We start from the raw sequence: 27936 nt of genomic DNA, 5'->3' as shown, positions 1-27936 counted from the left end.
AAGCACAAGAGGGTGAAAGACACCTGGGACATTGTTTTCTGTGTGTATTTCCCAAATTATTTAGGAATTTATAGTTTATAGGGGTAAGAGTGAGCTTTTACTGTTAAATTAAACCAACAGAACTTCATTTATTGGAGATGGAGATGAAAGCATCTCTTGGTTGTATTTTAAAAAATCCTCCCATCAAACCTTCGCACACTGAGTTATTTACAACTTGGTGTATCTTCCATGTGTATCCATGTGAACAAATCTGAGGGTGAAAATGTGGGATTTTCTTAATTTAACTGGTGCCTAAAACCTTAGGCGATCATTAGAATGTACTGTTGATAAGAGGATGGGTTTTGCTGCAAAAACCGTGCAAATTTCTGATTATTATGAAGAGTTGCTCAGTTAAAACAAATAATTTGTGCCAGAGTCAAGCACTTCCTCAGAGATACTTTGTAATGTTTTTATTTCGACCTGTGGATTTCAAAGCGGTCAAAACCTCTTGGCCTGAAGGCATCAGAGACCTCTGATAGTTTTTCTTCAGGTCCTTGGTGAAATGTCAATTAAAACATAAAACCCAGAGCTTTTCTCTAAAGGCCACAGCAAGATTTGCAGGGCTGTTTTGAGTAAATGTCACTTTAAATTCTTACCAGTTGCTCCTTTCTTTTCTAGTTTTAATTCTCTTTTTATTTGCAGCGACCGAGAATGTAAATTATGTTTTAATAGCTACTTTTACATGTGTTATAAACTTGAAACATCCTTCTGGTCATTGAAATCGGGGAAGTTTTGTCTGAAAACTTGGATTTCATGAAATTTGGTGAACCAACATTTTGTCCTTTGGTTGTTTGGAACAACCAACACTAGATTTTTTTACATTTTTGAAGTAGTAACGCTTTATATCAATACATAAATAATTTATATAAATACATAAATAATTTTTCAAATTACTTGGTGCATCCTTAAGTTGCTCACCCTGCCTTTCCCAGAGGAATTCTACCTAGTTCTAGGTATTAGCAGGAAATATTAAGCAAAAACCAACAAAATTAGGCCAGAGGGAATGATGGGGACAAAGTAGTGCCATGGCTGCCAAGGAAAAGCTTGGAAACAGCTTCAGTTCTTTCTAAATAACTGGTAAACCTTACAAGAATAAAAAGCTTTGATTTTAAGCACATTGCAGCTGGAATTGTTGAGGCAGCTGAGCATTTTTTCCATGTGAACAAACCCTTTAATTGTGAGTTCTCCCTCACACATCAGCTTGAGCTTCCTTTCCAGAGGTGGTGTCCAGCCTCAGCCTAAGGAATTTTCCAGTTTTTGGAGTTTTTTAGTCCCTTGGAGTGGGTAAGTTTAGGCTGTTGGATGCTGTGAGCAGGACAAGTGGTGAGCCCTGTGCAGGGAAGCTCTGCCTCCGGAACACCCCTGGAATTCCAGGTGAGCAGGAGCACCCACACAGCCTTGGCTGGATTTGGGCTCCCAGAGCAATCCCCAGCTGCCTTTGCCTGGCTGCCCACAGTGGGAGCAGAGATGGGATAAAACTGAGACACAGAGAACTGGGGGAGATATCCCTGCCTGTGGATGGGGTTGGAAGGAGATGATCTTCAAGGTCATTGTCCCCAAGTGCTCCAAGCTCCAAAGTCCAACCTGGCCTTGGGCACTGCCAGGGATGCAGGGGCGGCCCCAGCTGCTCTGGGCACCCTGTGCCAGGGCCTGCCCACCCTGCCAGGGAACAATTCCTAATTCCCAATATCCCATCCAGCCCTGCCCTCTGGCACTGGGAAGCCATCCCCCCTTGTCCCTCCATCCCTTGTACAGAGTCTCTCTCCATGTTTCCTGCAGCTCGTTCAGGCCACAGTTTGGTCACCCCAAAGCTTCTCCTGTCCAGGTGAGCAGCCCCAGCTGTGCCAGCCTTTCCTCCCAGCAGAGCTGCTCCATCCCTCTGCTCATCCTCGTGCCTCTCTCCAACAATTCCATGACCTTCCTATGTTGGAGGCACCAGAACTCCAGGTGGGGGTCTCACCTGAGCAGAGTAAAGGGGGAGAAGCACCTCTATGAAAACATGTCAAGTCCTGCTTTGCTTTAGTTAACACAAATGTGCTCAGATTTGGGTTCTCTTAGATATTTCCCAGCCTTTTCAGGGAAACACTCCAAAGGCTGAACAAAGCCATTACCTGGCTCAGTCACCTGCGCTTCTGGATGCTGCTGGCGCAGGCTCCAGTGCCCCAGCCAGCACCTACTGCCAACCATCTCTTTTTTTGGGCATTTAGATCATCCTTTGTAGCTGAAGAAATCATCAGCCTGGATTAGTGTTGGATAAATCCCTTGGAGACAAGGAGAGTTTTCTTCCTGGTGAACATTTTATGCCTCACTGAAGTGGCCTGGTAATGAGAGATGAAAAAATGGTTCTGAGTGGTCTCAAAGCTCTTAATCCTCCAATAACGTGGGCAGGAGAGCACCAGGAGCTGTTTGATAAATGCTCAGTTTATTTATCAGAGAGGATTCCCAGGACTGATGTAAAAAGGAGTGTTTGTTTTTCCTGTATATCCCTTTTTTGATATGGGTTATCACTGTAAAAGCTGGGATGTTTCTGCCATGGGCAATTCCCTTCCATATCCTGCCTTTTTTTTTTTTAATTGGAAATGTTAATAGAAACAGATGCAGAACACTAATTTTAATGAGCAGCCAGCTTCCAGAGCTCCTGAACATCCCATTTAATGCTTTATCCATTCTCCCAACACCTCCTGAGGCTTTCCTTCAGCGGAGCCCTTTTGTCAAATTGGGAGTAATTGTCCTTTTTGTCTTCCATGCACTCACTAAAAGTAACAGGCTATGAGATATTCAATTAAAGATTTTACTGCATTTTAATTGGAGGTAAAACCATTTTCAGGCTGGCCAGACCTTGATCTTTTAAAAGCTCTTCCTATGGAATTTCAGTGGTTGCTGGAGATCATGATTCCAGGAGTTCCTCAAGTAATTTTATCTCAAGCCTTTAAAAGTTGATGGGGTTTTTTTTGTGTTCAACTTGTGAGAGTTAAAAATTCAGAATTTCCAGCTTTAGCAATTCAGAATTTCAGGCCCTGTTTTTGAGTTACCTACTATAAAGAGTAAAATCCTTCAAATTTTAGGGTTCATATGAATGAAATTAAGGTGAATTTACACGACTGCACCATTCCCAACCCTGAACTGGTGTAAGACCCGCCAAACTCATCCACCTGCTCTGGGCTGCCCCATCTTCCATGGTTGCTTTGAGTAAGTTACAAAAACCAGTAAAAAGTAAGTTACAAAAGTAAGTTACAAAAACCTGTAAGTTTGGAGAGTTTAGCACCACTTTCTAATTTTTTCCATGGCACTAGCTTTACAAAACTTTCCTTATTGAACTCCTTATTATGCAAATTGCTCAGATTTGAGTTGAAATTTACATATGGAGATAATCTATGGGGATTAACCTGGGAAATAACTCTGTGTTCATGGTGCTGCCATTCCATACTGGTCCTTAGGGGTGAAATCCAGGTACACCTGGGATCTTCATCTGTCAACTTCAAATGAAAGTGAAACCCATTTTTCCCCATTCTTTCCTGGGCCATGAAATTTTGTGTCTGTAACCAGTTTGAGTCCCAGAGTGGTTTGGGTTGGGAGGGACCTTAATTTCTGTGTCAGAAATAAATGGCATTTTCCCTGAACAAATGGAATTTTAAGGAATCATGCAGCCATAGAAGAAATAATTGGAGCTGGGTGAGCTTTTTTTAAAGTTTCACATTAGTCCTGAATCTCAGGGAAACTTTGTTTGGAGAGAATGAATGTGGCTCCTGCCAAGCACAATCCTTGCTCTGTGGTTTATTTGGGAATATTATCAGCTAGATTCACGTTCTGCTGCAGACATAATAATGCATCTAAATTAATTTAGAACAGAGGCAAAAGATGATTAATATTTCAGATAATTAAAACTCGCTTCTAAATAGATTTCCCTGGGAAATCTCTCTGGAGATTTTTCTAATTACATCAGTGCCAAAATGCCATAAATAAAAAATAAATCCTGGTTTTGTTATTTTTCTGAAGTGACAGGAGCAAAGTGTACTTGATAATCACATCAGGAACAACAATAACCTGATGAGATTTTTGTTTATTTAATCACAAATTACCTGGTGTGAGGAGCTTTAATGATGATGAGGATTCTTAGTCTTCCAAGCAAGTTTAAGGCCATTACTCCGAGCCCAAATAGGCTGGATTTCAGCAGGTAATTTGCTCTTAATTATAACATTGAAGAAAAATGACTGAAGCAGGGAATGCCAGGGGGAAAGTTGATAATGAACTCTGCTATGCCGTGATCCCAGAAATTTCTCACTTTTTCCAGGATTTGCCCTCTGTAGCATGTGTGAAGTGCTTTTAACTATGAACACAATCATTTATTAATTTGCTAACCACTGGAACATGCCTGGCAGACCCATTTGGGGTGATTAAAGTTGCTGATGGCCTCATAAACCCTGCCCAAGCTGGAATTCCTTGGAGAGCTCCAAGAGGCAACACTCAAATGGCTTGTGTTGGATCAGCAAAACATCGATAGCATTTAGTGAGCTCAAATCACTTTTGTAGCCATTTCCATTGCTGTTTACAAAAGGAAATGTTCTGTTTCCATGTACTTTGTGGCTGGCATGGGACGTGGAATATATTCCCAATCCCAACAAAGCACATTATTGAATACAGGTAAAAATCAGCCATCCACCATTAATGATGTTTTGGCTGTTTAAACACAGCATAAAGGTCAAAGCCTGATCTGAGCTTGAGACTCAAAGGCATTCAGAAAATTAAATCATGCTGTTGCTAGGACAGAAGTGCTTCTCTGAATCTACTCCCAAATATATTTAGAAAATAATTTCGTTGGAATTTTGTAAAATGTCCCAAATCTCTGCATAACCAGACTTTGGCATGCTGGAAAACCATTATTCAGATATTAGTGTACAAATAGGATCAGGGGGAATTTGTCCTAGAACCCCTAGTGTGGATGAAGAGGCAGATGAGACATCCTACACGTAGCTGGGAGAAGTCTGGTTTTTATGAGGGACTTCAGCCTACCAGGTGTCTGCTGGAAACGAAACCCTGCAGAGACAAAACCCTACAGGAGATACAGAGAGAAAACATCCAGGAGATCCAGTTCCCCTGGAGTGTGTGGAGAGAAAAGGGCCAAAGCCAGCCAAAACTTCTCGGGCTACAGCCATTAAAGACAATAAAAAATGTTTCCATAAATGTATCAGCAACAAGAAGTGGGCTAAGGACACACTCCGTCATTTATTGGATACCAGCAGGCCCAGGGCAGGGAACGGAGCTGGGGAAGGGGCTGGAGCCCCAGGAGGGGCTGAGGGAGCTGGCAAGGGGCTCAGCCTGGAGCAAAGGAGGCTCAGGGGGACCTTGTGGCTCTGCACAACTCCCTGCCAGGAGGGGACAGCCAGGGGGGGTCGGGCTGTGCTGCCAGGGAACAGGGACAGGACAAGGGGAAAGGGCCTCAAGCTGGGCCAGGGGAGGCTCAGCTTGGCCAGCAGCAGGAATTTCTGCATGGAAAGGGTGCTCAGGCCTTGGCAGGGGCTGCCCAGGCAGCTTTGCAGTGCCCAGCCCTGCAGGTGCTCAATAAAGATGTGGCTAGTGGGACATGGGGACACTTTGTGACACACCCTGGGGTGCCTAGGCTTGGTTCTTGTCACCAAGAATCTGAACCATTAGGAGGGTTCCTTATGGAACTGTTTAAAATCCATCTGCAAAACAGCATTTTCTTTAACCACTGCTAAGTTTCTTAAACTTTAAATGAGTTTTATACAAAGTCAAAATATTTTTGAAAGGTATTTTAACCAACCTTAAGCCATGTCCATCTTGTGTTTAAAAATTCCAGTTTTTATAAAACACTTCTGGGTTTAAGTAGGTGGGGTTTCAGCCCTTTTCTTTCCAAACCTCTGGTGATTTTTCCTCCTGGACCTCTCAGGTGTCATGGAAGGTGTCTGTGGGGGGATGATTGAAGGGGTTGCTCAGGTTTGAGGAGGACAAACGAAGTATTGCTTGATGGCCTTACCAGTGTTACACTTTAATTCTTCAGGAGGTGTTTAAAACCCCAGAAATCTCCAATTTGCCTCTTTTTGCCTTCCAGGGCACCCCAGCAAGTCGGGTTCACTACAAGGTGGATGTTGTCCAGTTTCCCTACAGTGCCAGCATTTTTGATGTGGAGGAAAACTCTGGACGTGTCGTCACCCGAGTGAACCTCAATGAAAAGCCCAGCACAGTGTTCAAGGTACAAATTCAGCTGCAGTGCCACAAAATTCCCTGGATTTGCTAGGATTCCTTTCACTATCGTGGCTCTCCTTTGTTTTCTTCTGTTCCATAGATTGATTCCAGAATCATTAAGGTTGGAAAATCAAACGCAACCTTTCATTGGATTTCCATGCAAAATTTCACTTCTGTTTGTTCTTTTGTTTCCATCTTTTTCTCCTGGCTTGTGTTTTGTGCCTTTGTGATTTCAGGAATGTCTTGAAGGGATGTGGTTGCACCTGTTGGGAGGGTGGGGAAAACAGGGAGGCAGCTTGGGGAACCCTCATTTTTCCCAAGTTCCCTTTCAACAGGGCTTTTGGGGAGAATTTGGGGAGAACTTTGTAAGAAGAGCTAGATGTCTTGTAAATAAAGTTACTGCACAGCTGGGTAGTTCAGGAGTTCCTGTTCATGAGTGTTTTAATGTAAAAATATTGATTTTAAGGAAACCTAAATTCCCATTTTGTTGTCACTGGTCCTAAAGATTCTGGAATGAATGAGTGTGGATTAAGGAACGATTTTAATGTAAATCAGTAGAGCATCTGCCCTTTAAGATCCATGAGGTAGTAAAAAATGGAAATAGAAGTGGGTCAGTAAGGAAAAAAAAAATATCCATAGTATCTTAGGTTTGATGTAATTTCCCTACTTGGAAACTACCTTGCACTCATTAAAGTGTTTTCTTCTTCTTTCAGTTATTTTTTTTTCTGAAATGAGGGTCAAAGAGAGGTTTATTTGCTCACCTTCCATGATGAGGAAGAAAGCTGTCCACTGTTTTCCACTCCTGAGTGTCCCATCAAGGGCTACTTGAGCTGGAGCAGTCCCTGGTTTAGGACAGTGCTAATTTAAGTCCTTTTAAGTTTCTAATTAATATAATAAAACCCAAGGGAGGAGAGGATTTTTTCTTGGTTAACATCACCAGAGTGGAACTCTTCTGTTGCTGCACTTGCTGTTTTTACTTCTTAGTACTTATTTTACTTCTAGTACTTATTTCCAAAACTGGGATCTCTCCCACACTGTTTCATATCAGGGCAGTAAATGAGATATTCAGCAGGGAATTACTTTTCAGAAAAATGTGGATTCTTAGGAAAAAAACACAGAGAAGGCTCCAGAAATCAGTGATGGGAACACTTGGAATTGGTATTTGCTTCAAGACCACTGGGCTTGTGCCTGCTGCTGAATTCTCTGGGAATTTTTCCAGTCACTATTTAACATCTGGATGATTTCTGCAATTATGTCTTGTACTGAAACAAAAAGGGTTATTGTGGAATAGCTTGGACTGGCAGAAATGAGTTGAAAATGTTGTGCTAGAATGAGGTACACGACCTGCCTCAGGTAGCAACCTCCAGAAATAAGGAAAAGATTTAGGGAGAAAACTGGAAAAAATGCCCATTGTTCCTTCTTCAGTTGGAGTCCACACACAAGAACACTTCATGGGAAGCTAAAAACAAATTAACCTGACGGTGCCAGCACAAAATTCTGAGTTAAATCATCAAATAGACATGAGAAAAGGTTTTTAAAAATCAGAATATTTATAACAGGCCTCATTTAAGAGAAAGTAATTTGGTCTTGTCCGTGTTTGAGCTTAGAGCATCTCTTTTCTGCAGAGGATGTTTTGGAGGGGGTTGGAAGTAATGTTAATTTTTTTATTCTAACATGAGCCTTTGGTTCTAGATATGAATGTCAGCAAGAGATAATTGTCAGCCAGGGCTTTTCCTGTTGGTTTTATTGGGAGTTACAGAATCATTGAGGTTGGAAAAGCCCTTCAGGATCATCGAGTCCAACCTGTGATCAATCCCCACCCAAGCGCTGAGTGCCACATCCAGGGGTTTCTTGGACACCTCCAGGGATGGGGACTCCACACTTCCCTGAGCAGCCCATTCCAATGTTTAACAACCCTTTCCAGGAATAAAATTCCTCCAGTTTACTGTGTTTCTGTAAATTTTCCAGCAGAGGTTCAACCTGAGGATGGCTGTCACCGTTTCCCTCCATGTTTTGTTCTTACGCCGCATGTGACCTGCAGCAAAAGAAAATCACCTCTGATTTTTTTAGACCCTGCAAGTACCAGAATTGCTGAAAGTCAGGATGAAAAATGTTCTTTTGTGTAGTCAGAGCCTGATTTTCTGTGTTGTTTGTAGCTGGTGGTCATTGCCTACGATGATGGGGACCCAGTGAAGTTCAACAGCACCACGGTGGAAATTACAGTGCTGCAGCCCTCAGTCATCCCACGCTTCACACAGGATGAATACAGGTAAGGAGTTCATTCTCTCACCCTAAAACTGGTGTTTTTAAAGCCAAAATGAAGTCCTGCTTGAAGGCTAGTCTGAAACAGAACTACAAAAATACTCTGTTGTGGTGGAATTTTACTGTCTGAGCAGGTTGTCCCCAGTTGGAAAGATCTGGGCTGGTGGTGATGGTGAGGGGAGATTTGCTTGAAATTTTCCCCTCAGAAGTTGTTGAAAATATCAGTCATTTGGATAAACAAATTTAATGTGCTGGAACTGGGACTAGGATCACCAGGGCTCTGGTGGAGTGTGTTTTGACCCTCTACACCATTTTTGTGGGGCATTTTTTGATCCTTTACACCATTTTTGTGAGGCATGGGAGGACTCTGACCCAACCTCTTCAATGTTAGAAGTGCAGGTGATGGTTATTATCACCACAGAGACATGATTTCATATATTTACCCTCTGACAGTTCATTATCATTGACCTCAGTGTCTTAAAATTGATCAAAAGCAAACCAAAAAGTGGGCTGATTAGTTTGATAATTTTGTAGCAGAGAATGTGTTGATGAATTTGACATCTGTACAATAATAGGAAGTGATAAGATCAGGGCAAGCAGCTTCAAGATATCAAGAAATTGCAATGTATTCTCTCTATGCCGCTGTAGTGACATAATCAGCAGCAGAATGTAGAGGGGTTTGTACAGATATTTCCAAATGCAAGGACTGCAGGGAATCAGAATCAGAAATTGAATATAAATTGTCTTCAGTAAGCCCTAAAGGATGGGCTTGTTCAGCTATTTAAACAAGTTTAGACAAAAAATCATTATCTGTGCTGTATTTGTCCTCATGATTTGAGTATTAGCATATTTCCCACTTAAAGAAATGAAAAACAGCAAAAACATGCCTCTCTTCTCCTAATTTTATATTTAACTTGGAACAGATATGAAATCTGAAGGACAGGTGCAAAATGACAAACTTTGCATTTGATAATAATCCTTTGCTGAAGGGTTTCTCGAGAGAGAGAAATTGTTCCTGCTGCTCCCTGCAGTTCCTGAGGTATCTCCAGAGGTGTGCAGTGTTTGCTGCATTACTTTGGGTAATGTAGCAATTAAAAGCATGTCCATGTGGGACTGGGATTTCAGATCAGGGCAGGCAGGTGTCTGCTGGAGCAAACTTGCTGTGGAGCAAGTCCAGAGAGGGCTCAGAAATTGCTGAGGGGTCTGGAGCAGCTTCCCTGTGGATCCAGGCTAGGAGAGATGGGAATGCTCAGCCTGGAGAAGGGAAGGGTGTGTGGAGACCTCACAGCTCCTTCCAGGGGCTGAAAGGACACAGGGCAGCTGGAGAGGGACCCTGCAACAGCAACTGGAGTGACAGGACACATGGAATGGCTTCCCACTGCCAGAGGGGAAATTCAGATGGGATATTGGGAATTAGGAATTGTTCCCTGCCAGGGTGGGCAGGCCCTGGCACAGGGTGCCCAGAGCAGCTGGGGCTGCCCCTGCATCCCTGGCAGTGCCCAAGGCCAGGCTGGACCTTGGGGCTTGGAGCAGCCTGGGACAGTGGAAGGTGTCCCTGCCCATGGGATGAGGTGGCCCTGGATGGGATTTGAAGTCCCTTCCAACCCAAACCAGTCTGGGATTCTTTGATTTCTGAGCTTGTCTTGATCTCCAGTTCTATCCCAGGAGCTGGGAATGTTTTTTCACTACAGTGAAGAACTCTTGCAGTACAAAGTGCCTTGTAGCCCATAATACCTTTTGATGACAACGCCTGGATAAGCCAGGTTATCTTTGTGTCCCTGTGAACTCTTCAGGATTATCTGGACAGCCTGCTTTCCCTTTCCAACTAAGAAGCTCTTAAAATCTTTTGGGGACAGTAAAGGCAGTTATTCATTTTCCTCAAAGTCAAAAATTAAATTAAAACAACCCCAGAAGTTTCTGATTCAGCTCTGAGACTCTCAGATATTTGGGAGCAGGACTAGTGTTGGTTCCTAAGGTTTTCAGGGACTGTCACACTCTGCAGGCCATGCTTTGTGTTTGGTTTGTTGGCAGTGATGCAAGCTGGAGCTGGCAGGTGTCACAGGCCCTCATTTTCCAGTGACATGGGATATCTTTAGGGTGAAAGGCAGCACAGAGCAGTGGTGCCCCTTGCAAAATGAAAAGCTGCTGGATGTGGGTGCTTGAACTTCAGATGGATTGAGAATTAGTGGCTTTAGAGTGGATTAGTATTGATCTTTGTTTTTCTAATTATCATAATCTGGGTGATTCCAGCGCTGTTCTGGAGCTGGTTTACAAACTTCCTTCCTGTGTATTTAGGGAAAGGTCAGAGTTGAACAGTTTCACAGCATAAAGCTGCAGCCTGTGCTACAAAATCAAAAACAAATACAAAATAGAGCGAAAGCAGATGGCACGAGCAGAAAGGGAGATGAAAGTGCCACTCTGCCTTGAGCTGACCTGCAGAGCCTGGCAGCTCTGCCAGAGGAACACCAGCACTGCTTGGAGCCCTCTGCACACCCAGGGAGACTTTGATTGATTATTATCTGTGTCCAGAGTGACTTCCAGAGGAGACACCAGTCAAGTGCATGAAGGCAGAGTGGTGTTTATTCACCAGCTCTCCCTCTGCAATATTGCATCATTTAGGGCAAATTAATTGGTCTCTTTTCCCCCCCACCTTCTTTGTTTGGAATGTAAATTATTCTGGAGACTTCTAAACACTGCTGTGCTCCCCATACTGAACAGCAAAGGGCAGCTGAGGGCTCTGAGATCCAGAAAATATAGAATGGAGCAGCTGATTTACAATAAGTGGGGAATAAAATATGGTTCCTTTGTGAGGAACTGTGAGAGGTCTGGTGGAAGGCACGGACATGTCCAGTGTCTGCAGCCCTGGGTTGGTGGGGACAGTGAGATTTTCTACATCCCTGCCCCAAACAGGGTGAGAAATTCACACAGTTTATTAAATGTTTTTAATGCTGGTTGTGATCTCTGCTTTGTACCAGCAAAATTGTCTCTGGATAAAGAACTGTGCAATTCCAGAGTGGTTTGGGTTGGGAGGGACCTTAAAGTTCATCTCATTCCACCCCTGCCATGGGCAGGGACACCTTCCACTATCCCAGGTTGCTCCAAGCTTGTCCAGCATCCTTTGGATACTTCCAGCCATAGCTCCTCTGGGCAACCAAAAAAAAAAGAAGGTTAAAACCTAATAAACCAAATAAATCAATGTTTTGAGAAAAAAAAATTCCCTTTCCCAAGCTCTTCTTTATTTTGTCCTGACTTCACCCAGATCACCTCTGGATCAAGGATTTAATCCAAAACTTTCCATTACTTCACAACAACTTATGGCAGCACTTTCATTTCTTAATTAACAGATATTAATTAGTAGCGCTATGAAACAGCGGAGACCAGATGTAACTGGAACCTCAGATGAATATAAAGAGGTATTTTTAGCAAGCCTGTCCTCTTTATGAGCACGTCCTCAATTTAAAACAGTAAAAGTTGAAAGGGATTTGGGGTCTTTTTGGTGTTGTGTTAATTAATAAATTCCACATCCTCTGCAAGGGGAAGGTCATTGCTCGTAGCTGGAGCAGGGAATGGGATGGGAACCAGGAGCAGCATCATTGCTTCCTAATTAGTGCCTGTGGGCACATTAACCAGGTGTTCAGTCATTCCAGAACAGGAAAAATGGGGAATTTTGCAAACTTACAGCTTCTGTTAGTGTTGCATTACAGCTCCCCAGCCTGTCAGAAAAGATGTGTCCAGTTGCCCAGCAATCTGAAGTTTTATGGGGAAATATGGGAAGCTGTGAATTCCAGGCTGTAACTCAATGTAAGTGTAGTGTGGCATTTTATTTAATTTTATTTCTCTCCCAGCACCAGCACTGCTGTGGAAATGTGTTCTGCCTAAAAAGGGAGATCTGGGAACGCGTGGAGCTTGCTGTCCCTCGGTGGAAGAGGTGTCATAATGTTTTCCACCCAATTAAATCCTTCAGTACTGGACTCAAACACCATCCAAGCAAAAGGATTTCACCAAAAAAAATCATGGAGCTGTATCAGGAGCCATTATTCCAAGAGATATTCCCCAGTTCTCTGGTTTCCTGCTGTTCACTCGGACAGTTTCCCTTGTTGGAAATTAGGGAATGGGGAACCCTGCAGAGTGACAGTGAGGGTAGGGGGTGTCATTGCATGGTTGGAATCTCTGTAATTTGGTGCTCCCTTCAGAAAGGTGGAAAAAGCATCCAAGGTGCTCTGGGTTGGAGCTCAGGAGTTGCAAAAGTGGTCCTTTCCAGCTTGGGATATTCCATGGTTCTCAATATCTGAGAATCTCAATTCTCAATTCTCATTTCCATGGTTCTTGATATCTGTGAATGGCTGAGGCCTTGATGAATCAGAGAATTCCAGAATGGTTTCAGCTGGAAGGGACTTTAAATCCCATCCAGTGCCACCCCTGCCATGGGCAGGGACACCTTTCACTGTCCCAGGCTGCTCCAAGCCCATCCAACCAGGCCTTGGACACTTCCAGGATATCAATTCCACCTTAGATGCTTTTCTTTAAACCTCTGGAAGTTTCCCTTTTCCCCTCCTAGCAGAACTCCCTGGGATTTTCCCCTGTTAGGGATTATTTTTCCCCTCAGGAATCATTTTTCCTTTCTTGCTAGAATCCACAGGGGGTTATTTTTGTCCCTCAAAATATTTTGTTTAATGCTGGTCGATTCCATTTGGATCATCCTTTTCCCAGCATATCCAGGTCCTACCGCTGCTTTTCCCACCTTTTCTAGGATGGAATTTACATTTTATTCAGGGAAGACCACAGGCAACCTTCTAGTTGCAGCATTTTTGAAATGTGGGGGTAAAAGCAGTCATTGTTTTCCTCACATTTAAGCTGGAACTTCCAACATACATTTGGAATTTGCATCTCACATCAGTGGCAGCTTGGATTCAGGAAAATGTGTGTGATTTTCCCTTTGGAATCACTGGTTTAGAGTGATTTTTTTTGCTGGTACTTTTTTGGTTTGTAATAAAAAAATTAGCAAATGTGGTTATAAAGTTAAATTATTTCTACAGCAGGTACTGAAGCAGGATTTGCCATGGAAAAATTAGGGAGAGAGTTACAGGAAAAAGATCCTTTTCCCCCTACTTTTCCTTGTGTTAGTAGTGCTGATTGCATTTTCTTAAAACCCTATATTTCTTTATACCAAATGTAAAGGAAACTAGAATTTTAGGAATTATCTTTCAATGGAAATAGTTTTGGTGGGATGTTTCCTGGGGAAGAGGAAAGCACAGGGGGGAAGCCTTTCCAAGGCTGAGGGCCAAATCTCCCAACACTACATTAATGAAATGTAGGAATAAATCACTCTATGTGTGGATATGGAACTGAAATTATCCATCAATTTTAGTCTTAAACCCCATTGGTGTCCAGCAATGTGTTTTCCTTCCAGCCATGTTATCCTTGGAATTCATCCCATCAGTCTGACCAATCCAAGTGTGTGACTTTACCTTACTTTGGGCTTGGTGGGCATTTTTCCCTCTTTTTTTTCTTTGCTTCTGCAGAATGTTGCCAGGAATATTCCTGCTTTTGTGGCCTCATGTTTAATTTGGGAAGGTTGGAAGGGTAACATGAGCACAGAGAGGTCAGGAGAGCAAAACCTGACATTTGGGTTAAAATACAATAGGTTAAGACAGGATCACAGGAGCAATGTCCAGACTCCCTTGTCATTTGTCTTGGAGATAAATACCATGGGAAGGTCAGAGTGCCTCCAACCAATCTGGGAATTGAGACAGAAAGGCAGGATATCAAGTCCAGGAAGGAATATGTGACACTCTGAAGATAAAACGGCTTAATAAATACAACTAATTAAGACAAAAATATTATTTTCCAGAAAAAAAAAATTATCATTGCCTGGAACAAGCTGTTCAGGTAGTTCCTAGGAAAGCAAAAACTTGGTAAATTGATGGATTATTGCTCTAAAACATGTATAAAAGTTGATAAAATGATAGTTTATTGCTCTAAAATATGTCCAGGTCTGTCTTTTTTGAGCAAGCAGAGGTGCCAAGGTAGTTTTTATGTGCTGGTGAAAGGGTTAAAACAGCTGCCATGGAGATCATGGAATTCCAAACTGGTTTGGGTTGGAAGGGACCTTAAAGCCCATCCAGTGCCACCCCTGCCATGGGCAGGGACACCTTCCACTGTCCCAAGATGCTCCAAGCCCTGTCCAACCTGGCCTTGAAGGTGTTTTAGGGATACCTTCCAGGGATCCAGGGGCAGCCACAGCTGCTCTGGCTCTCCCACCACCCTAAAAATAAAAATACTCTCAATGCTAATCAAGTTGAGGTGAGCAATTTAATTAAACAGCACCAAAACTTAATTTTTCTAAGTTTCTACAGACCTCCATAAATTAAAATATAAATATATAAAAATATTTTGTATTATAATATTCTATATAAATAGATATAAAATATAAAGTCCACAAAGTAAAGGCAACTGAAGTTGCTCATATGGAGTCCATTCACATCCCACTATTAAGCTTCAGCTCTAAACCAATTTTCCAAATTATTATTGGGTTTGCTGGCTTGAAATTTAATTTTTTATTAAATCTCACATTCATGCTTTTGGAGATAGACAAGTTTCATGGTGAATTTAAAGCATATTGGCTATCAGGCAAATTGAAAAAGGGCTGGGAGTGATGTGTTTAGCACAGGGAAAAAGAAGCAGCAGAAATGTAGAGAGGAAAAGTTAAAATTTCACTTGGACACTTCCAGTAGTTGTGCCTGCAATGTATTTGAGACGTGCTCAGTCTCTCTTTCCCACTCTGAACAAGACACAGATAATTAAGATATAGCAAATTCAGTGATTTTTTTTTAATTGTATTTATTTTCAGTATGTTTGTGCACAAACAATGTCTTAATTTTAATCCCGCTCTTCTTTGTGGTCGCTTTGTTTATTTTCTGAGGGATAAATGCATTTTGTGGTTTCATACTCAAAGAAATCAACGAGGTCTCTCCTGGTCTCCATCCCATCCTGGATGCTCCCAAGATATCATTTGTTATTCCTGTGGAAAAGTTAAAGTGCCTAAATGCCACATTGCTGTGATGGTCATGGAAAAAAAATTAGATTGGAAATGGATGAAACAGATTCAAGTTGTCACGGTCAAAGGGTGGTTGTGTGGAGAAGGGGAGATTAAAACTCTGGATGTGGGATGGGGATTAAAGTGGGTGTTAATTGTGGTTTATCCCTAAGGTTTGTGGGATGCAGGTGGATTTTATCATTTATTGCAAGGGACATTCTCGCATCCAGGGATGGAATGGATGTGGATCCTGGGCATGGGAGTTTTGGGAAGGAATTGGAAATCACAGGTTTGAGAAGGTGGGCAGTTCAGAAGTTCAGAAAGGAACCATTTCATTGGAAATCTTTAAAATATTTCAAAGCAATTCCAGGGATGGGGCTGGAGCCCCAGGAGGGGCTGAGGGAGCTGGCAAGGGGCTCAGCCTGGAGCAGAGGAGGCTCAGGGGGACCTTGTGGCTCTGCACAACTCCCTGCCAGGAGGGGACAGCCAGGGGGGGTCGGGCTGTGCTGCCAGGGAACAGGGACAGGACAAGGGGAAAGGGCCTCAGGCTGGGCCAGGGGAGGCTCAGCTTGGCCAGCAGCAGGAATTTCTGCATGCAAAGGGTGCTCAGGCCTTGGCAGGGGCTGCCCAGGCAGCTTTGCAGTGCCCAGCCCTGCAGGTGCTGGTAAACTGTGTGGATGTGGCACTTGGGGACATGGTTAGTGGTGAGCAGGGTGGGGCTGGTTCATGGTTGGACTTGATGATCTGGGAGGTCTTTTCCATCCTTAACAATTCTGGTTCCATGGAGCCAGCCCTGGGCTGGAAAGCAGAGACACGCCCAGGTGACAGTGACACACCAGCACCCACCCAGGTGACACTGACAAACCAATCCCTTCACCCTCCCTGCTCCCAGGTGTTGAGCTCACAGAAATTCCCTTCCCTTCTACTCCCATGGGGGTTTTCTCATCCTTTTCTGGGTGGTTTGGGCTGGATTCTCCTGCTTTCCTCTTCCCACAAAAGTTCCAGCTTTTATCATCCAGGGATGCAAAATTATGGCATTAAAACACCTTTGCCTGTGCCCTAAAGCACCTTCAAATAATATGTCGGGGAGAAAAAGCACCATTATTCATCTTAGCCATTCAAACATTGGAAAATAAGGAATTTATTCCCTTAGAAAGGTTAGTAGAGCTGGAAGCACAGGATAAAGAGCAGGATATAAGAAATTGGATGTGATCTTTTGCTGTTTTGCTTCTCCACAGTCCAGAGGAATGCTCTGAAGGGATGAGCTGGGTGTTTTACTGCAGCTGGTGCATTGCTCCTGTTGTTCCCAATCCCTGGAATTAAAGGAAAGGAATGAAATCAATGCAATTATCATGGGGGGGAGTGGGGGGTGCTGTTCTTCCCCCTCCCTCCAGAGCAAACACAAAACCTCTCACTAATTATTATTGATTTGTCAATCCATTGGATTCAGCACTGGCAGAGGGATCTATAAGGTCATTCCCACTGCACAAATATCCTGGAATTGTGCTGGGAATGAAATGCAGGGCTTTTGTAACACTCCCACACCTTTAGAAGACAAAGGAAACAAAATCATCTATAATGCAGCATAAAAAGGGCATTTTCCTCTCTGACCTCATCAAAAGAACTCCAGCTTTAAATGCTTCCACCTTTGGTAGGTTTTCCCCCCTGTCTTTCCTGCCTTTTGGCATCTTTTTAATCCCTAAGATTAGCATTTGCATTGGTTAAATGCACCTTAAAAAGCTTTTCATAGCAATGGTTTAAGAGCTTAATAAATTAAGGAGCAATTTTATTCCAACCACTGACGCAGAACAGTGGGAGCAGAGGGATCTGCTCCAGGCATATGGGTTTGAGTAAAAGGGGATTTTTCCATCAGTGAAAAAAAAGAGGAGATCACTGTTATGTTGCATGATCCAAAACTTAATTCCATATATTCATTATTCTTAAATTTTTCTAGGAAGTTCAAAGCAGTATTGATTCCAAAGGAAATGTTTGTAAGGCAGACTTCAAGGGAAGATTGGCCACTTGTTGGTGGGAGAAGTTTGGGTTCAGCAGTTGGGATTGTGTCCTGGGGTCCCAACTTTGATATAATCATGGAATATCCGGAGTTGTAAGGGACACACAAGGATTATTGATCCCAGCTCCTGGCCCTGCCCAGACACCCCAACAATCCCACCCTGTCCCTGTGAGCATTGTCCCATCACTCCTGGAGCTCTGGCAGCCTCGGGGCTGTGCCCATTCCCTGCCCTTAGAATGGGAAAATGTGCTGAGGGGTGGAGGATTTGAAAACCACCTGGAAGAGAACAGGGGACAGTGATTAAATATTCATGGAATCACAGAATTATTTAGGTCTGAAGAGACCCCTGGGATCATCCAATCAAACTGTTCCCCCAGCACTGCCAGGGCCACCACCAGACCTTGTCCCCAGGTGCCATTTGGCCTTCCGAACACCTCCATGATATTCCCTGGAAAGAAGCAGCTGTAGATTCTGTCCAGAATTTTGAAGATCAGTGCACAACTGATCGCCAAACTCAGGAGCCTCTCAGAGCAGATCCTCATCTGGTGTTTATTTTGTTCTCTATGGAATGAGTGTAATTTTTAAAAATTGAAAACATCTGCATAATACATTAAAAAAAAATCTACATTCATAGATGAGTGTCAAAACTTCCTTCTAAATTGATTTTGAAGAGTTTGAAGCATGAATTCAACCACTGCTTGCCATGAGGAAAATCTGAGGAGGAGGATTTGAGATGAGCTCAAGCCTCACACTTCTTGAAATTGTTTGGATTGCTGATTTAAGGACAACAGCTCAGAACCATGAAATGGTTTGGGTTCCAAGGGCCTCAAATCCCATCCAGTGCCACCCCATCCCATGGGCAGGGACACCTTCCACTGTCCCAGGCTGCTCCAAGCCCTGTCCAACCTGGCCTTGGGCACTGCCAGGGATGCAGGGGCAGCCCCAGCTGCTCTGGGCACCCTGTGCCAGGGCCTGCCCACCCTTACAGTGGTTGGGTAGCCTTGGGTTGCAGTTCATATCCTGAAAAGCATCCTGGATTTTGGTACGAAAATGTGCTGGCAGGAGAATTTTTGGATCTTTGTGAAGAGTGGGAATTCCCGCGGAGGTGTCCCCAATGTGATTCCTGTTTAAGGCATGGAATTTTACCCGTGAATTAGTTTTCCTGTGTGGTTTTCTGACAGATTATGGAGTTTTCTTAGTAGACTTGAATATATTCAAGATCTATTATAAAAGAGATCTATATATATATAAAGTGTATATAGAAAAGATCTATTTTGTCTTTTATTTCCAATTTACCAGGCTGTAGTGGTTCTTGTTTCTCATTATTCCCTGCTTTCCCACCTCTCAGACCCACGAATCATTACATCTTTATGTTGCCACCCCTTGTCTATTGGACTTCTCAGTGACTTTTGCATTCTCAAAGGTCAAACATTTTCCTTTTAATATGATTTTTCCTCATAACAGATCCTTTGGCAGATGAATAGGTGGAGGCCATACTGACCTGAGGGATAAGTGTCAATGATCTGCTGCTCAGGAATGTAACACAGATCCTTCTGTCCCACTCTGCAGGCCTCCCCCAGTGAGTGAAAATGCCCCGCAGGGAACCGTGGTCACCGTGGTCACCGCGGCCGCCTTGAACCAGACAGTGGTGTACTCCATTGTGTCAGGGAATGAGGAGGGTAAGTGTAATCATATTTATATTCATATTCATGTTTCAGTCTTGTGGGAATGGGGAACCAGAGATCTGCAAGAAATTGTGGAGGGGTAAAGCTGCTGAGGTGAGTCACAGAATCATTACGGGTGGAGAAGAACTCTCAGGTCAGGGAGGTGAAATCCCACCTCATCTAGACAAGCAGGAGGGAATTCCAGGGCTGGAAGAGACTGACAAGAAAGCTGCAGAGGGACTTTTTGTAAAGAACAGGATAAGGGGGAATGGCTTCAGGCTGGAACAGAGAAGTTTAGATGGGATAGAAGGAATTGTCCCCTGGCAGGGTGGGCAGGCCCTGGCACAGGGTGCCCAGAGCAGCTGGGGCTGCCCCTGCATCCCTGGCAGTGCCCAAGGCCAGGCTGGACTTTGGGGTTTGGAGCAGCCTGGGACAGTGGAAGGTGTCCCTGCCCATGGCAGAGGTGACACTAGATGGGCTTTAAGGTGCCTTCCCACCCAAACCATTCTATGTTTCTGTATCTACCATTACCAAGCCTTTGGAGATAAGCTAAAGATCAGATTAATTAGCAAAATTATGAGAAAATCTTTCTCACTGATGTGGAAATTCCTGTGGATGCCATATAGTGTGAGTCCCTGGCACATCAAAATAAAAACATAAATAGCTTTGATGGAATTGACTTGCTTAAAAATCTGATTTAAGGGATTATGGACTCAGCCATGCTGCAACAAATATTGGATTAGAGCCTGATATCCAAACAAAACATCCTGCTGGGATACTCTCCGTGATCCACCTGGACATCTTGACAAAATAACACAGAAGTACTGGGAGCGATGTAAAGAATTCCCCATCCCGTCCTCCTTTTTGTGAGATTGGGCTCTTTGTCTTGTCCCATCTTTCCATTTATATTCAAGTCCTGTGCAGGAAGCTGTGCTCCCTGATCCTTTGGGTCCCTTTCAGCTCAAGATATTCTCTGATTCTGTGATGCTGGGTTGGTTATTCCAGTAGCAGGGCAGATCAAGCCATTCTGCTGCTTAAAAATATCTTCAAAGATGAGCTAGGTGGGGTTTTCCAAGAGGGAGGGAGGCAGGGAGGGAATGACTTGCTTGGCAGTGTCACAGAATTGTGTCATCCATCCCCAAAATAAACCCCTTGGGCATTGAAAATCCCTGTTTATGCGTCTCATAAAATTCCTGTGTTTTTGCTGGCTTCCAGATGTGTTTGCCATTAACAACAGAACAGGAGTGATCTCTGTGAAAAAGCCTCTGGACTATGAAAGGGTCCAAAGTTACGAGCTCCGAGTGCAGGCAGACTCGCTGCAGGTGGTGAGGTCCAACCTGAGGGTGCCCTCCAAAAGTAAGTGTCAAAAATCTTTCCTTTGCCATCTTTTTCACACAGATATTGCTGGTGTTTGCTCAGAGGGCTGAAACTGCTCTCCAGGGACCTTGCTGTGTTTTAGGGGGGTTGTGGTGATGATGGGATCACAGCCCATGGAGAATTTTAGGATCTCTCAGCCTGACTTGCCCAGAGCAGCTGGGGCTGCCCCTGGCAGTGCCCAAGGCCTGGCTGGACAGGGCTTGGAGCAGCCTGGGACAGTGGGAGCTGTCCCTGCCCATGGCAGGGGTGGCACTGGGTGGGTTTGTAGATCCTTTGCAACCCAAACCACTCTGGGATTCTGTGTTAGTTGAAGGTGCTCAAATATTTGGGAACATGCCATAAATCTTGGGGATGGGCTGAGACACTGTACAGGGGTTGCAGTTCCCATACCTTCATCTTTCCAATGCTACCCACAGAACCAGCAGGAGATTTTGGGATTTTGAGCCTGGACTATCCTGGATATTTCTTTTTCCTTGAGTAAGGATTGAGTGTGTGGGGTGTGACACATCAGGGTTAATCAGTGGTCAGGAGCTTGGCTTTGTTAAGAGCAGGGTGAGATCTTGTGCAGGTTTAGCCACCATCAAGGATGTACCTGCCAGAGCTGCCTGTTTCTTCTTGAGCTTGGGAGAAATCCAGGTAAGGTTATATCCATAGAAATGCAGCCAAGGAATACCCAGCGAGCAGATCAGGCTCCCATGAAGCACACAGCTTTCTCCAAACCTTCCTGACATGGCTGAAGACACAAGGCAGACAGCAGGTCCTTCCCTCCATTCCCTCTTCTGACTCACACTCTGCACTAGGGCAGCTCTCCCAACTGAGCATCAGTTCCAAAAAAGTGATGGCTGAATTACTTTATTCAGGAATGCTTGATAATGATTGGGGTTTGAATTCAGGCCAGTTTAAAGGAGCACAAGCTGGGTGCCTTTGGCTCTCCATGAGTATGCAACACATCTATTCCTTAGAATATACACTGTGCTGCAGGGATGTCTAAATAATTTGATAAATACATATATATTTAAAATACTTTAGTAGTGTCTGGTCAGCTGAATCACTTATGACTTCGTGATGGAGATCCTTTGATCTCTGAGTTTGATTCCTGCATTTATACAATGAATTCCTTTCCATTTTCTTGGCACTTTGTTTATTTTTGAGGAGTTTTAATCAGGTTAAACACTACTTCTGAGTTTCAGAGCACTGAGTTGATGAGCTGCAGTGGGAGGAGATGGGGCACAATTAACACATCACTGTGGGCTTTGCTGAGGTTGAACTGATGAACCACTTTGGAGCTGGGTGACTTGGAATGCACAGCCCCAGGATTATACAACACTGAATCAATACAGAGCTGTGACACCCACTGGCAGTGACCTGCTGCCAGTTCTGGTCTTGGATACCCCTGAATCTGTGGAATTTGTTCTGAAATTTGTTAGTGACCTGCTCTGGAGCTGCAGGGATTTCTGAGCTCCTCACTTCAAGACACACATTGAGCGTGTCCAGGGCAGGGAACGGAGCTGGGTAAGGGGCTGGAGCCCCAGGAGGGGCTGAGGGAGCTGGCAAGGGGCTCAGCCTGGAGCAAAGGAGGCTCAGGGGGACCTTGTGGCTCTGCACAACTCCCTGCCAGGAGGGGACAGCCAGGGGGGGTCGGGCTGTGCTGCCAGGGAACAGGGACAGGACAAGGGGAAAGGGCCTCAGGCTGGGCCAGGGGAGGCTCAGCTTGGCCAGCAGCAGGAATTTCTGCATGGAAAGGGTGCTCAGGCCTTGCCAGGGGCTGCCCAGGCAGCTTTGCAGTGCCCAGCCCTGCAGGTGTCCCAGGAAGGGCTGGAGGTGGCACTCAGTGCTCTGGGCTGGGGACAAGGTGGGCCCTGGGCACAGCTGGGACTCCATGGGCTGGCAGGGATTTTCTAGCCTCAGGGATCCTGGGGTTCTGTAAATAACACAGCCCTGACAAACTGCTCAGCCAGCACACAGGCCTGAATGTCACAAAGCTCAGAGGCTGGGTATCAAACTGTTTTCAGTCATGGTATTATAGGAAATAATTATGGAGAAGTAGGAGCTGGAGTTTCCATCTGTGCAGGGGAAAAGTGAAAGTGCATTAAGTGTAACTGAGCTTGTCATTCAGTGATGGTGCCAGGTGATAGCATGGCAATAACTGAATAAATGTATGAGGAGAGAAAGTAAATTGAGACGTCCTTTGGAATATGAGAACATACAATTGGTGACTTAAACTGGGGGTTTCATAGATGATGCTAAATCATGCAAAGTCACATTCTTGTTTTCAGCACAGCCAAGCTCATTAAAGAAGTTACTTTAACTGAAACTTCATGATATGAAATTGCTGTGTTGTTTTACTTCATTTGAGTGGAAGGTGAGCTGGGTTGGGTGATGAGGATGACTTGAAAAGCTTGGAGTTCTTCTTGAGGATTCTGATGATGCTGAGCCCTGAAGGACTTTCAATATGAATGGAGTTTGGACAATGCTGTCTGGCACAGGGTGGGATTTTTGGGGCTGTCCTGTGCAGGGCCAGGAGCTTCACTTGATGCTCCTTGAGGTAAGAGGGTAAAGGGTAGGAGGAGCAAAAGGATTTGTGTGGAAGCAGAGGGAGCAGCAAAGAGAAAGCGCTGCCTAAATACAGGGACACAGAGCATTGGAGCAGGATGGACAAGGAGGGGCAAAGAGAGGCTTTCACCTCCCAGTTCAACCTGGTCCCAGTTGTAGAACTGTAGAACATGGATTGGTGGGCATGTCCAGAGCAGCTGTGGCTGCCCCTGGATCCCTGGAAGTGTCCAAGACCAGGTTGGACAGGGCTTGGAGCAGCCTGGGATAGTGGAAGGCGTCCCTGCCCATGGCAGGGGTGGGTCTAGATGGGATTTAAGGTCTCTTCCAACCCAATCCATTCCATGATTCGGTGATTTCACATTCCTAGAGATGCAAAGATAATGACAGAACCCCGTGGTGGCTTTTCCTGTATTTAAGAGGCATTAGTTGACTGGGTGACAAGGTGGAGATTGGTCACAGGGTCATGCTCCATGATCTTGGAGGTCCTTTCCAACCTGGATGATTCTATGACAGGACCGTGTTGGACACAGTTTTTATCTTGCTGTCAGAAGATTTGAAAACAAAATCACCCTTCCATTGATTATTTCCATGTTTTATCCAGTCAGGTAGAACGGTTTGTCACCTTTGGCACCCCCAGGGCTGGTACAAAGGCGCTGTCCTGGCTCTGCTGAACCCAGCTGTGAGCAGGGCTTTGCTCTGGGGGCTGGGGGTAAGGCATCAGTCCTGTCTCCTTCAGTTTTTGCTTTTCTAAACCCAAAAAACCCTTTAGGAATAAAGTGGAAATGGGAGTTTTACAACTAAAATTCTGCAGCTGCTCCATAGTAGTTGGGAATGATGATTCCACTACATTAAATATGAGCATGAATTCTGTGTCCCCGTGGTGTTGATGTAACAGTAAAGCAGCCTTATGTTTTTAGTTGCAAAAGTTGGTGCTGGCAGGGCTTTCCAAGTTGGCTGCTCTGGCAGTTCCCAAATCCAGGAGTTGTGACAGATGGACTCAATGCAAGCAGAGCCTGGAGAGCTGATCCTGCTGCCTCCCAGCTCTGGGGGAGCTTGGGACAAACTTCCAATTTCTTTGGGCAGCAGAGCAGTGCATTTTAGAGTGGCTGCACAAAACCTGAGCTCCCACTCAGGTCATTATTTGTTAGAAAACAGAGGTTTTATATGGATTTAAATCAGACCTTGGGTCTGTGCTGCTCCAAACACGTCGCTGTTTGCTTCTTTTTGCACTCTCTCGAGCAGTGACAGCACATGATGATCTTCTTCAGGCTTTATGGGCTCATTTCGATCTAAATGCCACTGAAAAATATTCAGTGCTGATTCCTACTTGGTCCTGCCAAATGCAGGAATGTGAGCTGGAGCCCAGCTGCAGTTCAGCACAGCTCACCTGCCAAAGCACAGAGTGCTGCCTGCTCCACGCACTTGTAAGGCAGGAGTAAAGCAAAGTGCTCCTAAACCCTGGCAAATCACAATTCTCCCTCCCAGCTGCATTCAGATGAACTTTGGAAAGTTCTGCTCCTGCAGAATTGCTTTTGGAGATGCAGGGATTTATGGGAGAATTATCCATGCCTGAAGAGCAGCTGTACCCACGGCTGGGTTGGAATGTTGCAGAAGGCAAGTGCAGTGCTGCTGGTGAGAGCACTGAGTAAAACTCACCTGGGAACACTCAAAAATATCCCAGTGTCCAAAAATCATTGCTTTAGTTCAGCTTCATTTCTGCAGCCTGGCAAGAAAGTACAGGCTCACATGGACCTGGCACATTTTTAGATGGGGAGACTGGAAAAGAACTTTCAACAAGGATATTTGGGAAAAACTTGTGGGAATGAAATGCTGGTACACCCTGGTGACCCAGGAGTTTTTGTTGGCCTTGTTTTCTGTGTTATTTATTCATGGTCTACTCGTTTTAGGTGTTTCAGAGGTTCCTCAGCTTTGCTTTAGAGCAGCTTTCAAGGTGTTTTCCCTCCCCTTAAGCAAACCACAGAAGCTGAAAGATCCAAAAGCCTTGGCAGTGATTATTTAGCTGGTTCCTGTAAGCTGAGGATGACTTAGAAGCAGCTGCAGTTCTGTATTTTCTGTGCACTGCAGCTCATCTCCAGGGGGCTGGAGAAAAAGAGGAAAAAGGAACCTTGCAGGAGACTGAGGTACCACTGAAATCAATTTTCTTGGTTCTTTTTGGCCACCTTGGCAGCTTTTTCCAGGGAAAGATGCTTTTTGTTCTGCTCTTTAAGCAGCACAGTCATAAGTTACAAGATTTTATACCTGGATTCTGGGAGGTCTCACAAGAATTACCACCCAGGAGTAAATCCTGCTTTCAACTCCTGGAATCCATGAAGCAAAAGAAAAATGGAGCTGGATTCCAAACTTAGAGCACCAAAGATGGGAGGTTTTACATACATGGGGTACAAATTTCCCCTCTGGAAGGTGAATGTGAATACTGACAGCCTGTTATGATCGCTGTCCTCACAAAGAGGGTTTGAGCCACACCCAGAAAAGCAGTTCAAATTTGGAATATGAAGGAAAAAGGAGTCTAAGACAGAGTCTAAACCAGACTATCTAAGAGTACATTTCATTGGTGGCCTTTTCTATCAGGCTGGGAGTGCAGGAGTGGTGGGTTTGGGAGCACCAGAGCTCCTGTGCAGGGAATATTCCTGAATCAAGCAAAGAAAGTGGAAAAATCCCCATGGGAAAGGGTCTGGCATGACCTTCCCACGTGGCACAGCTGCTGCTGAGGGATTTTAGTGAGAATTCCACTGTGAGGATAAGGCAACTTCTGTAGCTGGTGGAGAGCCCTTTCCTGCAGCCAGCTGTGGAATTGGATCCAAAGGTGGGATGGAGAAGAGCTCACAGATGCCACATTCCACTCCATCTGCTGGAATGAAGGACTGTGGCCAGAAATCAGGCAGGAAGCTGAAATGCAGGTAGATATTCAATGGTGACAGCCCTAATGTTGGCCTGTGGATGTGGAGGGTATTTAATTTGCTTTGTGCTTAATGTGATAACTTCCATTTCTCCATTCTCAAAGCATTCACCCTTTGCTAAACAAATCAGCCTTTTGGCAGCTCAGAGAACTGCCAGCAAATTAAACAAATGGGGAGTTGAGCAAATTGCAAGGCAAACTTTGCACAAGGCTCAGCCACCTCACCCAAACTGGCCTGACACGACAAAAGTGAGCAATATGCAAATGATGTTTAATTTGAATTAAAGAGAACCAGTGCAGGTGAGGCAGCAGCTGATCCCACCTGCATGGATAAAATCAGGATCTTCCTTCCAGCAGCAAACTGGTGGCAGCCAGTGATAGCACTGGTTATAGGCTCAGCAGGGCAAGGTTGCTTCCACACATAATCTGCTTTTAATGCCACCTTCTTCCCTGAAGGGTGGAGCTGCAGAGGGAAAGTCTGCCTGGGAAACTCATTTTCCTACCAGAGTTTGGTATTGCAGCCAGAGACATTAAGGATCTGATTTCAGAAGACAGAGATTTGACAATCAGTGTAATTTCCTTTGCTTTCTTTACTTTCTTTTTTTTCCCCCTTCTCTCCACACTGAAGAACCCCACAGGGGGTTTTTTCACACTTCACTTCCATTAAGGAAGCCATCATTTGTTTCCCATCAGCTGGACCATCAGATAGGCAGAATATGACTTTGGCCATGTCAGAAATAGTCTGTGGTTTAATATTTTCCTCCCCTAAACATACATCCTCTAAGCCTTTTCTTAAGAGCCAGCATTGTACAAGTTACTCAGATCAGTGGCACCTGTGCAACACTGAAATTATCCTGGCACTGAAAGGAGCTGGGAAGACCAGCTCAGAAAAGAGGCAATTTATCACTTGCAAATGTGGTTTTAATGAACTGGATATCATCATTTCCAGCAATCTTTCTGGACGATACAATTGTGAAAGAGGAAAGCAGATGTTGGTGGAGATTACTGCACAGTGGAATCTGTTTGGCACCAGCTCCGTGGTTTTTGCTGGATGTTCTTCCCCTTGCAGAAGGGTGGAGATGTTTATTGCTCAATGGGCTGGAGCAGGAACTTTTTAATAAAACCAAATTAACAGTGGGGTTTTGTGTTGAACCTCTGGTGTTTTGTGTTGAGCCTCTGGTGTTTTGTGTTGAGCTTCTCAGGTGAGGCAACGCTGGTGGAGTTCCCTTGGGCCAGGTCAGGTTTGGGAAGAGAACAGGCTTGCGGATGCTTTCAATTAACACAGGAAATTAATTGAGTGTTGAGGCTGCTGAGCCAGGTGTTTGGGCTGGGGACAAGGTGGGCACTGGGCACAGCTGGGACTCCATGGGCTGGCAGGGATTTTCCAGCCTCGCATATTCTGGCATCATCCAATTTTAGCATTCTAGGCTGTCTCAGGGATTTATTTTTATTTTATTATCCCTTATACTCATTTTACATGATCTCCCTGTGCTGTAAATGCATGAATGCCAGGAGATGTTACAGATTATTGCAAAATATCCTATTTTCCCTTTTCCTTCCCTCTTTTAGGTAATACAGCCAAGGTCTTTGTTGAGGTGAAGGATGAAAATGACCATGCACCTGTGTTCACCAAAAAATTGTACATTGGAGGGGTGTCTGAAGATGCCAGAATGTTTTCTTCTGTGCTTAAAGTGAAGGTAAGGCTGAAGTTTTTATTATAACCTTCAATTACAGAGGGAAAAATTGTAGTCACTGGTTTGGTTTTTTACAGGAGAATTTGAAATTTGCATCTTCTAAAGCTGCTCGATGGTTCATGTTGGCACAAAGATGAGTATGAGTTAAAACCCAGGTTTTGTTTGTAGTCAATTTT

General features: G+C 44.4%; 1 protein-coding gene across 1 annotated transcript in view; it reads left to right on the top strand.

The window, feature by feature from the left end:
• Nucleotides 1-27936, top strand: part of PCDH15 (protocadherin related 15) — a 514059-nt gene that overhangs the window by 434844 nt on the left and 51279 nt on the right. Inside the window, exons 25-29 of the mRNA XM_030950929.1 lie at nucleotides 6110-6250; nucleotides 8400-8512; nucleotides 19125-19234; nucleotides 20435-20575; nucleotides 27636-27763. Of these exons, the coding sequence (XP_030806789.1) occupies nucleotides 6110-6250; nucleotides 8400-8512; nucleotides 19125-19234; nucleotides 20435-20575; nucleotides 27636-27763 (633 nt within the window). The remainder of the gene's footprint in view (nucleotides 1-6109; nucleotides 6251-8399; nucleotides 8513-19124; nucleotides 19235-20434; nucleotides 20576-27635; nucleotides 27764-27936) is intronic.

The sequence above is a fragment of the Camarhynchus parvulus genome, chromosome 6 (assembly GCF_901933205.1).
Source record: "Camarhynchus parvulus chromosome 6, STF_HiC, whole genome shotgun sequence".
Lineage (NCBI taxonomy): Eukaryota > Metazoa > Chordata > Aves > Passeriformes > Thraupidae > Camarhynchus > Camarhynchus parvulus.
This window is presented reverse-complemented; position numbering and strand designations above follow the sequence as displayed.